General features: G+C 35.2%; 2 protein-coding genes across 3 annotated transcripts; one reads left to right on the top strand and one right to left on the bottom strand.

Moving 5' to 3' along the window:
* The first annotated feature begins 6,765 nt into the window (after positions 1-6,765).
* MBF1A (multiprotein bridging factor 1A) lies at positions 6,766-9,492 on the top strand. 2 transcript variants are annotated; one of them, XM_068623080.2, is made up of 4 exons: positions 6,766-7,058; positions 7,452-7,535; positions 9,015-9,097; positions 9,213-9,492. In XM_068623080.2, the coding sequence occupies exons 1-4, from the start codon at positions 6,887-6,889 to the stop codon at positions 9,330-9,332; spliced, it is 459 nt and encodes a 152-aa protein (XP_068479181.2). In that variant the 5' UTR covers positions 6,766-6,886; the 3' UTR covers positions 9,333-9,492. The 2 variants fall into 2 exon arrangements, with proteins under 2 accessions (XP_068479181.2, XP_068479173.2); XM_068623072.2 differs by lacking the exon at positions 6,766-7,058.
* Positions 9,493-12,301: 2,809 nt separating this feature from the next.
* LOC137829993 (UDP-glycosyltransferase 79B30) lies at positions 12,302-15,033 on the bottom strand. Its single transcript, XM_068637055.2, has 2 exons — positions 14,443-15,033; positions 12,302-13,430 (listed from the first exon to the last, which is right to left on the bottom strand). Exons 1-2 carry the CDS (start codon positions 14,943-14,945, stop codon positions 12,560-12,562), a joined length of 1,374 nt encoding a protein of 457 aa, XP_068493156.1. The 5' UTR covers positions 14,946-15,033; the 3' UTR covers positions 12,302-12,559.
* Between the last annotated feature and the right edge of the window lie 288 nt (positions 15,034-15,321).

Here is a 15,321-nt window from a genome sequence, read left to right as displayed (position 1 = left end):
GCAAATTGAAAGGAAGGTAGACAAGTATGCTGAGCATGCCAACAAAGGGTGCAAGACATTGATCTTTGAACCCGGGGATTGGGTTTGGCTACACTTGAGGAACGATAGATTCCCTACTCATAGGAAGTCCAAACTTATGCCACGTGGTGATGGTCCTTTTCAGGTCATCAAGAGGATTAATGACAATGCCTATGAGTTGGATCTGTTGATACATACTTAGGTAGTCATTCTTTTCATATCAGTGATCTGACTCCTTTCTCTACAGGTCTTCCAAATTCGTAGACGAATTCCCTTCCACCCGGGGAGCATGATGAAGACCTAGGAGAGAGGGCGCCTACTGACCAGGCCTAACCCATGCCCTCAACACCCACCATACCTTAGAGGATTACAAGAAACAAATCACAAACTTTGGGTGTTGAGCATCAATTTCTTTCCCTTTTTGTAATTTCAGTAGAGTAGGTGTCTTTTAGTACAAATGGGGGGGGGGGGGGGGTGCTTAGTTGTTTAGCTCATGAGGCCTTGTAAGGGAGGAAGCTTAACCTAGCTTCTAGAATTTTAGGATGATGGTGCGGCATTGACCTTAGTCAATGACCTAGGTCGCACCATATTTCCCTTTCCCTTCCTACCCTCACAGTTTGTGCTCTAAGGCTCCTCCTCTTATAAATAGGAGGCCTCCCTCATTGTATTTACAAGTTGAAATTAATAGAAGAAGAGTTACTCTGCACAAATTATTTGAGGTGTTAGTGAGGTTTGAATTCCTCTTAGTATTTAGGTCTTATCTTGTGAGTATTGAGAGCTCTCAAGTGGCGGTTATCTTCACTTATCTTGGAGGCCAATCACACTCTAAGTGGCGTGTTCCACTTCTCAAATCCATCACATAAGCTTTCTCCTTCCTTCATCTATTCTTCCATTGTCATTCCATTTTTTCTCTTTGTATCATGTTCTTGTTTGATTTTCCTTGTTTCCATTTGGAAATTCTATTTTGGTTTCTTTTCCTTGTTCTTTAATTCCGCATCTTCTAGCATCATTTTCACCTTATAATTGTCTTTTCCTTTTGCCTTTGTGAAATGAACCTTCACATCTACTTAACCACTTGGTTAAGTTAATATCCAGTGGGGATTTTCCTAAGGTCTTCACTCTTAAATTCCTAAAATCTCAATCTAAGTAAAGTGTCACACCATAAAATGAACAATCCTAAAATCAACTCACATCAGAGGTACTCGAAAATGGTGCATATAAGTTGGAAACTCTAGGTGGGGGAGCTATCCCCCTAACGTGAAATGCGATAAATCTCAAATTTTATTTCAGTCAAGATGCCTAGATTTGCATTTCTTTCCTTTGAACACTATATTTTTGTTTGAGGTGACACTCTTTTTCCCCTAAAAGGGGTTTTTAAATGAGGTCACCTAGTAATAAATTTGTTCTTTGGAGATATGTGTGAGATAAGTTGATTTGAATTGAATAGCGTAATCACCTGAGATGGCACACAGTAAGACGACCTAATTCAAGGTGAGCACGATTACCCAGGTAGAGGCGCCCTGTAAGATTTGAACGGGTGAGGTTGTCTGAGATGACACATGGTAAGACGAATTAACTCGAAACAAATGTAGTTGCCCGAGTATAGGCGCCCTATGAGACAAGTTAACTCAGAATATTGTGTAGCAGCCCGAGATAGCACATGGTATGACGACCTAACTCGGGACAAATATAGTTACCCGAGTATAGGTGCCTTGTGGAATGAATTGACATGGAACATGTGTAGTTATCCGAACTAGCACATGGTAAGACGACCTAGCTCAGAGCAGATGCAAATGTCCGAGGAGGCGCCCTATAAGGGATATTAACTTGGAGCATATGTGATAGTCGCGCGGTAAGACTACCCAACTTAGGGGTGAATACCGTTGAAGCTCATCATTTGGCCAAACTCGAATTTGGGTTACCCCAGAAAAATTTATGATGTCGTACCCTTTGGATGACTCATGAAAAGAACTGTGTTGAAAATGTCCAAGCCAGTGATGGGCAGATTAGGTTGAAGTGGCACACAGTTCGGCCAACCAGAAAGGTATCACGTTAAAAAATTAGCTTATTCGTTAAGAACTAATTTCATTTGTATGTTTCATCCCGCCCTATTACGTTAATCATGTTATAGTCAGATGTAAATGTCAGCCTGATTGGTAAAGCATTTGTTCATACGTTCATGCATTATAAGTAAAACCTTTTGATTTCAAAATAATGAACATCTTAGAATTCAAAATGTTGAATAAGTATCGACGAGGAGTTTAAGTGTTAAATAAGTTCAACAATTAAAATTGAATAGTAAATACAGTCCATAAAAAGTTTGAATTAAGAATCCCCCACTAGCTTTCCATCAACCATGATCTTGCCCGGATCTATCTTTGAGAAGTCTACAATAGGGTGGACAACAGCCACTTGCTCCAAAGCAACTTCAAATCCAACAAGGATAGGATTGGGTGACGTCTTCTTGAAAGGAGTCGGTGGCCTTAGAAAAATCTTTTTCTTTGCGCATCATTTCATTCTTCAAGTCTTCAACCTCATTTGAGAGTTTTCTCTTCTCTTCGGCCAAAACTAGTCCCTTTTGGGCCTTGTCGGCCAAAGCCACACCCAAACAGTTAACTTCAGCTCAGAGGCGTTCAACTTCTTGATGAAGTTCCATATTCTCTTTAACCGTCTGGTCTTCAGCTCTTTTTCAATCCTTTGCCTTGATGTTGATTAGGCAAGTCAAGGCATTTAATGCTTGACCGAGGAGTTTCTCGGTGTCGTCACGGAGGCGATCTTCGTCATGAGCCATCAATCTAACCTTATCTTCGTTAGGCAAGAAGCATGACTCGCCATGCACTAGATTGTCAAAATCGGGATCCCATAAGCTTTTCCTTTGTGACCTCTTGATTAAGGGCTCGACCATCCGAGTGTGAGTCGGATTGGACCTAAGCGACACCAGTTGAAGCTTTCCTCTTTTTGTAACAAAGAGTCCTTGTTCATGCTCGCATCTGCCCTCATTTTCCTGGCACGCTCAACCAACTCAATTTTGCTAATGTTAGAAAGAATGCTATCTGCAAGAACAAACAAATACTTAGAGGTCGTTGATTAAGTTTTCCTTTCAAGGATGAAAAAGGAGATATACTGATGTAGGCTTTGAGAGCATCGGGGAGGTATTCTTTGTTCAAGAGTGTTGGCGTGTCAAAGACGACCTTGAGACCTTCCAAGAATTCACAAATACCTTGTTCCCTTTGGGCAGGTCTTCCAGGCGCCGAGCACTTTGGAATTGGGGATTGGGTGCCCAGTACAAAGGGAAGTTCAGTAGGGACAAATCTCCTACCGAGGCGAGGACTTTAATGAATTGATTTTTGAAAAATTTATAGGATGACTGGAAGAGGGTAAGCATACCTCTCCTAGAGGCACCATTCAGAGAAATCCACAATTGGCGACTAGAGTGTTTGAGTTCGAAGAAATAAAGGAAGACTTCCACAATCAACGAAATGCCGAGCTGGGAAAACAAGATTATGAAACCTCAGATGAATGCCCAACTATTTGGATGTAGCTGGGCGGGTGCCACGTTCAAATCAGTTAGAAAATCTTTCTCAAAGATTGATAGGGAAGACGAAGTAGGACCTTAGTGAAAAATGTGGCATAGAAAAATAAAAATGGTTCGTCGGGGTTCGATGTATCGTCACTACATATAGGCTCCCATTCCCTATACTCTACAACTTTCACTAAACTCTCATGCTTTTTTCTTAAACCCCCCGATTCTCTAAGCTCTTTAATTTTTAAACGGGTAGTAAAAACGGAGGTCTCTCTAAGCAGTTTCTTTTTTGCCCAAGGATAAGCAAAACTATAATCCATCTTCAAAGACAACTAAGACATAAACAAAGATAGAATGCGAACGAAGTTCAAGGCAAAGCACATGCAAAATGAATCGAATAAACATATATCAATGTGCATTATTAAAATCAATGGAAAGATGATAAATGTTAGAATTAGAGGCCTTAAACAAGAGGGGGTGAATTGTTTTTGAAAGATTTTCGCAAGTATTGAAGGTTGAGTGAAAAGATATGAAGAATTAATCACTGGAAAGTTTGTTCAGTCAAATAGAAAATTGTTTTTAAGCTTGATTCCAAAAAAATCAACCTATTGTTTTCACGAAACAACCGGTTGGTTATACCAACAGATTTGAAAATCAAAGATAAAAAAATTTAATGAGTGTAGGGATAGAGAGATTCACACAAGATGTTTATACTGGTTCACTTTTAACTAAGAGCTACAAACAGTCCTTAGCTAACCGCTGAGAATTGACAATGTAATCAAACCTAGATTACAAACCACACACCAAGAGTGATGATGTTAAACCCCTCAAGAACACACACCACTCTTTAGCATCCAGAACAACCCTCTGAAACTGCACCACATCAAATCACATAGAAATACAATGTTCAGAGAAGAAGAGAATATAATACACCTGGGTAAAATCAAAGATTAAAGTTTAGAATTACAAGACAATCCTATTCCAAACTTGAGATGATCGAAAAGCTCTTTGAAATCTTGAAAACTGTTTTTGACTGATCTCTCTTTCTTAGTTAATGCATAAGAGCGTAAAACAACTTTTTTATAACTCCAATCAAATGGTTAAAGCAGTTAAATCCAAAACCAAAAGTTGTTGGAATCATTTAAAACAGATTGAAACAACTTGACAAAATTCTATTAAGGTTTTCAGAAAAACAACCAATTGATTTCTTGAAACAACCTTTAGAATCTGTTTGACAACAAAGTCAAAAACAAAGCTAAGCTTTTCCAAGCCATTTTTAAAACACTAAAGCTTTGTTTGGATTGGGGAGTGCAAAGTTGAGGGTGTGGGAGAGTGAGAGTGTGAGAAGAAAGTGTGGAAAAAAGTGAGTGTGTTTGGATTATGGTATATTAGAGTGAATGTGTGAAGAAAGTTTATTGAGATACATGAGTGTGCGATGGTTGTAAGAGTATTTTAAATTATTTTGAATAGTGTAAATTGTAAGATTACAAATTTACCATTATATATATAAAAAAATTTATTAATTTTGTGCATATTTTAGTTAATTAAAATAATTTAAAGTTGTATTTATAAATAAAAGAAAAAAAAATGTAAAATTCAAAGAAATAATTAAATATAATTTTAAATATAAGTATAATTTTATTATTTTTCATTTTATTTATTTAAATTAATTTTTTTATTTAAGTTAATTTATTTAGATAATTTTAAATTATGTTATGTTATGATATATATATATATATATATACACACACAATTATTATCAATAATAATTTCATTATTAATATTATTGTATGGGAAAGTAAGGGCACTATGGTCTTTTCATCTCATTCCACTTTCCTTTCTCTTTAATTATGATAGGATCCTAAATACCCTCAACTTTCCATTCACTCTCACCCTCAACCTCCCCCTCTCATAGAAGTAAACAAATGTGACACCCATTCACCCTCACCCTCAAACTCCATCATCCCCAAAAGCAAACACACACTAAGTGTCAAACAACCAATTAATTTGACATTTCAACAGGTTGAAATTTCACACTCTTTTAGAAAACTCATATTTTCAAAAATATTAAGATTTAATTAACTTTGGATTATCTTAAAGAGTGAGTTAACAATTCAAAGACTACTAGACACGCATAGAAAACCAACAACAAAGTCTTCAAGCATTCCTCTTGGATTTAGAGATATAAAAGCACCTTGTTCAACAATAGTCACCGGATAAAGTTAAGCGGATAAAACATACTTGTTTTTCCGATGGAAGATGGCGGCGTGTGGTGGTGCGACGAAGAGAGGGAAGTTCTTGTTTGCGCAGAGAATGAGGTAAAAAGTGTTGGGTTTGAAGAAGAAAGGTGTTATGTATGGAAGAAATGAAGTCAAAACAACAAGATTTCCTCACCGTTGATTGTGTGCCACGTGTACGCACCACATTTAGTATAGTGAGATGTCCTTTCGAAAGACGGTTCAGAATTTGTGTCCCAGCTACCCTTTGTCAGAAGTGTCATGTCAACCACCAGTACAAGTAAGCCTCTTCACCTCCTCAAACTCGTCTTGAGCATAGGGGGTTGTGTACTGATCGGACGTGCCCGAGACCTCGATCCTGGACACTTCAGTGTGATAGCTCAGATGGTGGTCGGGCCCATTTGAAAAATACCTAGCTCGACATGGGATAAAAAATATGCCTAATAATGTGTTGTGAGGTCCGCCCAATCAGTTGGCAGCCCATGTTAAAAAGATAACTAAAGTAAAATGACATAGAGAATAACCAAATTAGTTAGATGTATATATTTTCGATGTAAATAAAAACTATTAAAGATAGAAGATGCATGTACTTGTAAAATGAAGGTATATCTTAACATAATATTCTTATTAATGAAATTGTTGAAGGAAAGTCTATAAAAAGGGCTTGAGACCCGAGATAAAGGTAAGTTTTTTCTAAGAACTTTACACGGATACATAATTTTTTCATTCAGATATCATAATTTGAATGTTCTCACTGACTTAATCGTCAAAATGTGATCAATAGGTGGAACTTCCCTCATCACAAAACACTAGTGTTTTGGTTCAAGTACAGCCGATTCAACTCGAAGTCCATTACCAATTTCCGACTCAGGAGAACAATCATAGTTTAATCTAAGAAGCTAATAATTATATTTAAAAGATTAAGTTGAGGTAATATTTAATATATAAGATAAAAGTAAAGAAAATATATAAAAATAATTTCCGGAAAAACCGAAAGAGTCTCATCTTCCATATCTTCCTTCGTTTCTTCTCTCATTGAAGCTTGACGAACGAACACAACGAACCCAAGACACAACCATTCCAATACCAGACAAAGACACAAACAAACATGTCCGGTGTGGGACCTGTTTCTCAGGATTGGGAACCCGTCGTCCTCCGCAAGAAAGCTCCCACCGCCGCAGCGAAGAAGGACGAGAAAGCCGTCAACGCCGCCCGCCGCTCCGGCGCCCGAAATCGATACCCAAAAAAAATGTTCGTTTCCGATACCCTCAACGAAAAAAGTAAACATATCCTCGTAAAATTGTTCCTCGCGTGTTAATTGATCTGCAAATCTGAATTTCTTCTAACGCTTTGATCAGTTTATCCTCAATTTTTGTTTTTGAAATCTCGGATCTGAACGTGTTTTCTCGTGACAATTGCAGATGATTTGCTGTTGAGGCAGCAGATTTAATTTGAAAATTAAATCTTTTAAACGGTTAGAAAAAAAATTTGAATTTGATGATTTGGCAAAAGGGGTACTTAAAAAGCAAAAGCTAAATTATTTGGCATAGAATGCTTATGGATGTACCTTTTGTGTGTGTGTTTGTTTTTTGGTGGTTTTTATTTTTCTTTCGTTGATGACCTTTATTGTTTGGATGGTTTGAAGATGATTGTTCAATTGTTACCTCTTACAGATAATGCTGGGACTAACAAAGCAGCCTCTAGCAGCACTTCATTGAACACTAAGAGGCTTGATGAGGATACAGAGAATCTAACTCGTGAGTAACAACATATATAGACAGAGAATTAGGTTGTGTTTGATTTATCTTCTCAAAAACTGCTTTTAGTTTTCAAAATTTAAGTAAACAAGATTGCCTGGACAATTGGTGGAGGGTGGTGCTAGGCACGAAGCAGAATGGGGACAAATAAGATGAGAAAATATCATGAACTAAACACTTCTTTTGTGAACGATTTTCAAAGCCTAACAAATTTTAGATGACAAAATTGATTACTGAGTAATGTTAGATTTTTATGAGGAAGGAAATAAAACAGCCCTTAGTTTTTTTTTTATGATTTTTATACCAATGAAAAACGTGTATCTACTTTTGAAAATACAGTTATATGGGAGGAATAAAGAGGTGAATTATGTAAACGATATTGTCGTCCATATGGGGTGTTGTGTTAGCATTTAGGGGATATTTCCTGCAGTAACATCCTTATCCTGCTTTTTAGTATTGACAACTACACAAATTTTCTTGGAGCATGTTCTTTTTGGTAGTTTTATTGTATTGTCTTTTGACTCTTTCTAGGTTATGGAGGTTCTGTTTTTTTTTAATCAATAGTAATTATGTGGTAGGTAGATTGAAGGACCAACTGTCTCACCATCATAATTTGGCAATAGCTAGAAATGTGTTTACTACTAACTTTTTGGAGATATCAAGACAAAGTTTTTCGTGGTGTAATTGTTAGAGGTGCTATATAGAATCATTCATGCATCTTCCCCAAGCCACTCAAGATTTTTGGGTAGTTGGTTCATGTCATGGTATTAGTCTCTGTGAGCAAGTGATCTAGAGTTTGATTCCTGCTGTCCTCATTTTTCTAATAAAAATTTTAATCTGTTCTAAGCTAAGGGCGCGTGAGCATTAATCATGCTTAAAACTAAATATATTTGGGGTGTGTTAAAGATGTGATATTAATGATAGATGATAGAAATCAATGTTAGTTCTTTGTCCAAAGCACAAATAAGAAAGTAATATGGTAGAAAAGATGACATAGATTCAGACACGAGGAAAAGCTTCATGATAGTAACCCTCTCCCCGGACCAAAGTAATGATTTTTCTTCAATTGACCTATGTGCAATTTCTAAGTTAAATGATACTATTTTTTCAAATCTTGCCATTATAAATTTGACTCGAGCATGCATGCATGCAATCTGTTTCACATACCCCTCTGCATTTTAGCCACAGACATCAGTTTCTTATCTCTTACTTCTTTATGAGATGTGGAACTTCTCGGGGTCACTGGATCATTAATTCTAGGTTTTGATATGAAGTCCTTGGGCTTGAGGAGCATAAAACATGGTTGAACTTGTTGCTCTCTACGTTTTTATTTGTCTACTGATTGTGCATATTATGGATTCATATGATTTCATAGTCTGTTTAATGGACCGGAGAATTATGGTGAGCAGTGGAACTGTTGTTCAAGTTTTAGATTTCTTAAACAAAAGTTAAAGGCTCTGATTGAACTTTTGTGTACAGATGAGAAAGTACCAACTGAACTTAAGAAGGCTATAATGCAAGCTAGGATGGACAAGAAACTTACTCAGTCTCAGCTTGCTCAAGTATTACTCTCCCATCTGCAGAAAAAAAAAGTTGAAAAATGATAAGTTTCTTGATTTTCCTTTTTGATAATAGTTAGGCATTATCAATGATTTGCATTTGCATTGTTATTTGCAGGCAATCAACGAGAAACCTCAAGTGATCCAGGAATACGAATCAGGGAAGGCCATTCCAAACCAGCAGATAATTGGCAAGTTGGAAAGAGCCCTTGGAACTAAACTGCGTGGCAAGAAATAAGGAAACTAAAATCATGGTTCTGCATATGTTATGGTTTGCATGTTTCGGTATGGAGTGTTGTGTTTGCTCACTAATTGTGCATATTTAAGACAGATAAAGGGTTGTGAGGACCTGAGGCTTTCACATGTTCTAATAAATAAAGTTGCATTTTCAGTATAAATCCTAGTTTTACCGGCGATTGTGAGATGTTATTGGTTTCAAAATTAAGTTAATGTGTGTTGACTTAATTTGGACTTTTTTTTCCTTTCTAGTTGGATTTTGTGGTCTTATGAGCTCTTCTTTTATAACAAAGATGTTATTTGAGATTACAAAGTAAAATATTTTGAGAGGATATAAATATAAACATTGATTTAATAACTTTATAAAGAGAAGAATTTGGTATACACTTTTTCATGTATAAGACAATTTAATGATCTAGTATTTTTTTTAAGAAGCAAAAGCTCATGCAATTTTTGTTGTTGTTTTACGTAAGAACGTTATTTGTTTTGTATTACGAGATTTCTATTTATAAGTATGTTAAATAAGTTCACTGGGCATGTGCTGAAGATTGTTCTAGTTTGTGAAGATTACTCGGTCATATATTAGACTATTGAAACAATATTGTGTATGATTAAAGGCCGTCTCTAACTGCACCTCCATAGCTTCTTCCGGTACCTAACAAATCAGGTGAAAATATCATTTTGTTTTTAAAATTGTAAAATTTGAAAATATCATTTTGTTTTTAAAATTGTAAAATTTGAAATATATTTCTAATTCAGAAATACTTTTCAATCCAGAATGTACTTTTTTTTCATTTACATTGTAGATTGTAGAATTCAAAAGGTATTTTCAGATTATTCCAGATTTTACAATCCTAAATGTTTTTATTTCTTAAAAAAAAATTACATTTTAAATTATAGAATTCAAAATATATTTTTAAATCCAGAAATACTTTTGTTATTCTATAATTTGGAATGTATTTATTTTTAAATTTAGATATTTCATGAGCAGTAGAATTTGGAAGTTATTTATGAATCTGAAATTACTTTCCAAATTTTTCCAAATTTTATAATCCAGAATGTATTATTTTTTAAAGAAACATTCTGGATTATAGAATCCGAAAGTATTTTCAGATTTAGAGTTCTATAATTTGAAGTTTTTCTGGATCACTTCAATAAAATAAAGAATATTTTTGGTATTTTAAGAGGTATTGGGTGTAAAAAAAGGGCAGGATGAAATAACCATGATTAAATTATTTTAGTTTAACAACTAAGGTCTAAGAGATTCTCTTGGATATCTTATTACATAAAAAGAAAGCATTTGAGGTCGATATTGTAACAAAGTGTTGTGTGCAAAATAAACAAATTTTTTCTACACCTGCATACTTTCTTTTGCACCTCCATACTTTTATTATTAGTTTGAGCTAAAACATCATTTTATTTTTCTAAATTTTTATTCATTCTTTCAAAAGCCACAACACACAGAAAAAAAAAAATCTAACGAGGTGCAAAAATAGAGTACAAAACTCAAAAAAAAAAAATTCGCACTGGGGAATATTAAATACAATGAACTTCTTGTGAATCCTCTCACAAACGTTCAAATGATGGAACTATCCTCTCAAATGTTGCGAGTGAAGAAAAATGAAAGTGTTGCAACTATAAGGGAGATATGAGATTGCAATTGGGGTTATTTAAAAAGACATGATTATGTTTTATTTAGAGTTATTTAAATATTTTAAAAAGGTTAAAAATGAACTTTTAACAATATTAATATAGAAATGTAGAATAAAGATTTAGAGGTGAAGGAAGAATTTGCTGCAAAAATATATAGAAAACTTAAACAAATGTTCAGTTGTTAAGGTGGAGTAATATGGAGCAATATTCATTACATTTAAGATTGCAATATTCATTATTTAAGATTTCTTTTTTAAAAGACATAATTCTAGCCTTATAAATAAGGTATCAATAAAAATAGAAAAGTTCCTCCTCCTAATTTATGGTAAGAATTTTAGAACTACGTCTTTTTCTACCTTGATCTTACTAACGACTTGCAAATTCCTAAAAGTCTTAAGATTCATCCTTTAAATACACCACGAGATTTCATGTAAAAATTTGTCTTTGCTTAGGATACAAACTCTCAAATCCATATTTACCACCCAACAACTAATACCCATGGACTAGGGGTGGTCATGGATTAGATTTTCCAAAATCTAATCTAGATCCAATAAAATGGATTGGATTTAAAATCCATTTCCATTTAACTAGATCAAATTTATTTGGATTTTTAGGATTTAGGGTTTAGGGTTTACGAACTAATACTTAAACTCGGTATAAACAAATGCACTTCTCAAACTTGGACAAGGATCGCATACCTTGATCTTGCCAAGTATTGTTTCTTATCGCATGTACTCGGACAACTGCCCTGCTCTGAGCTTGATTTGTTCTTTCCACGCACTAGCCCGACTTACTATGCGTTTATACAACTTAGTTGTAATGCTCCTTTTCAGAGCGTCTACTTCGGATCTTACCGAGGAAGGTCGACTCACCTGCCAACACAGAATCAACTTATACACAAGATGTCTACTTGTGTGTTTCTTCAAACACCGAGCTAGTCTACCATGTATCAACTGAACGATCTATCTATGCAACTTCACTTACCCCATAGAGCGCCTAGACTCGAGTGATTTCTTTCACATCGAACTAGCCCGACTTATCCTGTACTAGGTCAGGTGACCTTAGTGCAAACTTACTCACCCCACAGAGCGCCTAGACCCGGGTGATCACTTTCACACCGGGTTAGCGGGACTTATTCTGTACCGGTCTAGATGAGGCATCTGTGCAACTTTACCTGCAATGCGACTTCCCAAGGAAGGTCGATTTATCTGCCAATGGTAATCAATTGTTTACACGACCTCTTCTCGAAGAACTCCTTCGAGAAAAAGGTTGTGGTATCATGCATCACAATCAACGAGAAAAGCAAAAGAAAGAAAATAGCATCTTGCAAATAACGTTTTATTAGATGATCTCATTAAAAAACCCTCCTCAAGAGAAAAAGTGTCTCACCTTTTCAGCACCATATTGTTAAACAACAACTATCAACTTAACTAAAATAAAACTTAAGATTAGGAGCGTTCCAGGTCTTCCCTCCAACACCTTTATTCATTAAGTTTTGAATTGTGACCTGTGACATGAATTTGTAAATATTGAGGTGAATTCCAAGTGTGAAGTAATTGGTTTACAAGTCAAAACTCATTTGCGAAGTATCTCTCGGAGTCTCGTGCAGAAGTTGTGAAAATAATAGGACTCTAAATCTTTGTCAAGCAGGGTCTCTCTAATTCTAGTATGATTATCCCTCACCTTTTTGCTAGTTTCATTCTCCTCATCCATCACAATGCTCACAACTTTGCACACATTATCCTTTGTGTACATTCCATCTTCACCTTTTTCCACTTCCACCCCAACCTCCAAGTTGTTGGCCATCATCCTTGCATTCAGGATCTGGTCACCAACATTAGGCAACAGCACCAACTGACACTTGTTCACCAGTGCCTCAGACAAAGACCCAGAACCACAATGTGTGATGAAGCACCCCACAGAAGGGTGTGCAAGAATCAACTGTTGCATAACCCATCCTCCATACACAAACCCTCTCCCTTTAACTCTCTCTTCAAACCCTTCAGGCATGGCTGATTCCACTGTCTCAAACCCTACTGGGGGCTTCACGGCTGCCAGGAATGGCATGCCAGTGAGCTCAAGACCAAGCACCAACTCTTGGAATTGCTCTGGCCTCAAAGTGCACTCACTCCCAAAACAACAATAAACCATTGTGCCTGGCTCAAACCCTCCAAGCCATGTGGAGAATTTCTCCTCCAATTCAGTGGTTGGTGGCTCCAGAATAACTGGACCACTTGCAAGCACAGGCTTGTTAAACTGATTTCCAATGTAATCAAGATAAGGCCCTTCAATTTCTCTGCATGTTCTGTATGCCAACACATCAGCTTCATTCATTGCGGTGAATTGGCGATCGTAGAAGAGAACATCACTCCCAAACGTATCCTTTCTTTTCCTGGCAAAGGCACAAGCCTCATGAGCATGAAGCTTGATGGACGAGTTAGGGTACCTGTGTTCAAATATGTTATTATATAACTATGATAGGAATCTGACACACAATACATTTATGCAAGGGGTCTTTCACACTGTTAATAGTAAAATACATACATTTTGATACTCTTTATCAGAAGTTACACTATTTATAATAAATACATGCCCCTTACATCCTAATAAATTAATATTTTAATTATTTTATTTTACTTTTAATTTAAAATATTATTATATTATTAAAAGGAGCTGTCAAGTATTTGTTTTTTATTGTTTCAAGTGTAAAAGAAAAGTTTTCCTTTATAATATAATAATATTTTAAATAAAAACATAGGATGTTAACACCACCGACATTAAAAAAACATACATTTCATAAACTAGTAAAATAATATTTTAATCATATTTAATTTATTTTTTAATTTTAAATATTATAATATTATTATAATGTGATGTCAACAGTATACTTTTACTATGTTTGTGGTGTCAAAAAAATTCTTTTCTTAAAAATAAAATAAAAATAAATAAAATATTACTTTATTAAAGTGTGAAGTATATATTTTTATAAAAAATGATAATATATCAGCACTCAACATATTTATATACTACAGATCTATATATTTCAAACCTAATAAATATAAAATTGTAATTCTTCATTAATGAATATAAAAGTCCAAACTATTCATGATAACCAATTTACTAATCTCATTAATAGAAATAATATTATTAATGATGAGTGCTAATTTATTTATTTTTTCTTAAATTAAATATTTTTGACATTACAAATATTTGAAAAAAAAAGTTTTTGTTGTAATACTTTCCATCTTTAACATTATGATGTATTATAAAATATTTTGATTTCTCTTCACACCAAGAACTATAATGGAAAAAAAAAATATTAATTCTATATAGTTTTTAAGGGGAAAAGGTTGTTTTACACTACACACTAAAAACATATATTAACAGCACATTATAATAATATTTAAAATTAAAAAATAAATTATTAGAAAATCAAGTATTGATGATTAGGAGGATACCCTTGTGGTGGTTCCATGAGGTCACTTTCTGATAGGTCAACTCCTTGGTAATATCTGGCTGGTGTGAGAGTGTAACCAACCATCACAGAGCTGACAATGCAATAGTGCACAGCCTTGATGCCTAATTTCTTTGTCAAGGTTGGCATCCAATGTGTGAAATCATAGAAAACAAGGTCAGGTTTGAGATGAGTAAGAAGGGTTTGTATGTCATCTTTGGTTAGATCCATGGCTGTCATGATGTTTGGCTGCAAAGGGTAAGTGACATCTGCAGTGGTTTGTGCATCAGGGGGAAGCCCTTCAACGTGAGGAACTGTGATGGTAACAAATGTTATCAACTCAGGATGCAAGTTGAATGGTTCCAACTTGGCTTGTGCTTTTGGGGGAGTGATGAAGGAGATTCTGTGACCCCCTATGGCTAACTTGTTGCATAGGTGGAGGAATGGGATTTGGTGACCCATGGCCAACCATGGATACATAGCTATGTGCAAAGGACGTGCCTCCATGAGTTTAGAAACAAGAGAAATTGTCAAAGTGAACCAAAAGAAATTGCAGAGGCGAAGTGAGTGAGGTTGCTATAACAACATGGAGAAGAAACGAGAGTAAAGGACCCTTAAGTACTTGTGGTGCTGTGTGATTGTTTTTAATGGTGGTAGGTCATAGCCGCGTATCTTGGTCTTTACATTAATTAGGTTCATCAATCATCATGTGGCCCCACACACCAACTTATCCAAACTAGAAACAATTTTATATCATGACAGTGACACCCTTTTTGTTTCATATTCCTTTATACAATAAAATAAATCATTATTTTTATTTTTATTTATTATTATCATTTAAATATAATATTGTATTATTAAAAGGAATTACCTAAGAAAAGTT

Source organism: Phaseolus vulgaris, chromosome 11, assembly GCF_051622355.1.
Source record: "Phaseolus vulgaris cultivar YP4 chromosome 11, ASM5162235v1, whole genome shotgun sequence".
NCBI classification, from domain to species: Eukaryota; Viridiplantae; Streptophyta; class Magnoliopsida; order Fabales; family Fabaceae; genus Phaseolus; species Phaseolus vulgaris.
Note: the sequence above shows the minus strand (reverse complement) of the source record. Positions and strands in the feature narration are given on the sequence as shown.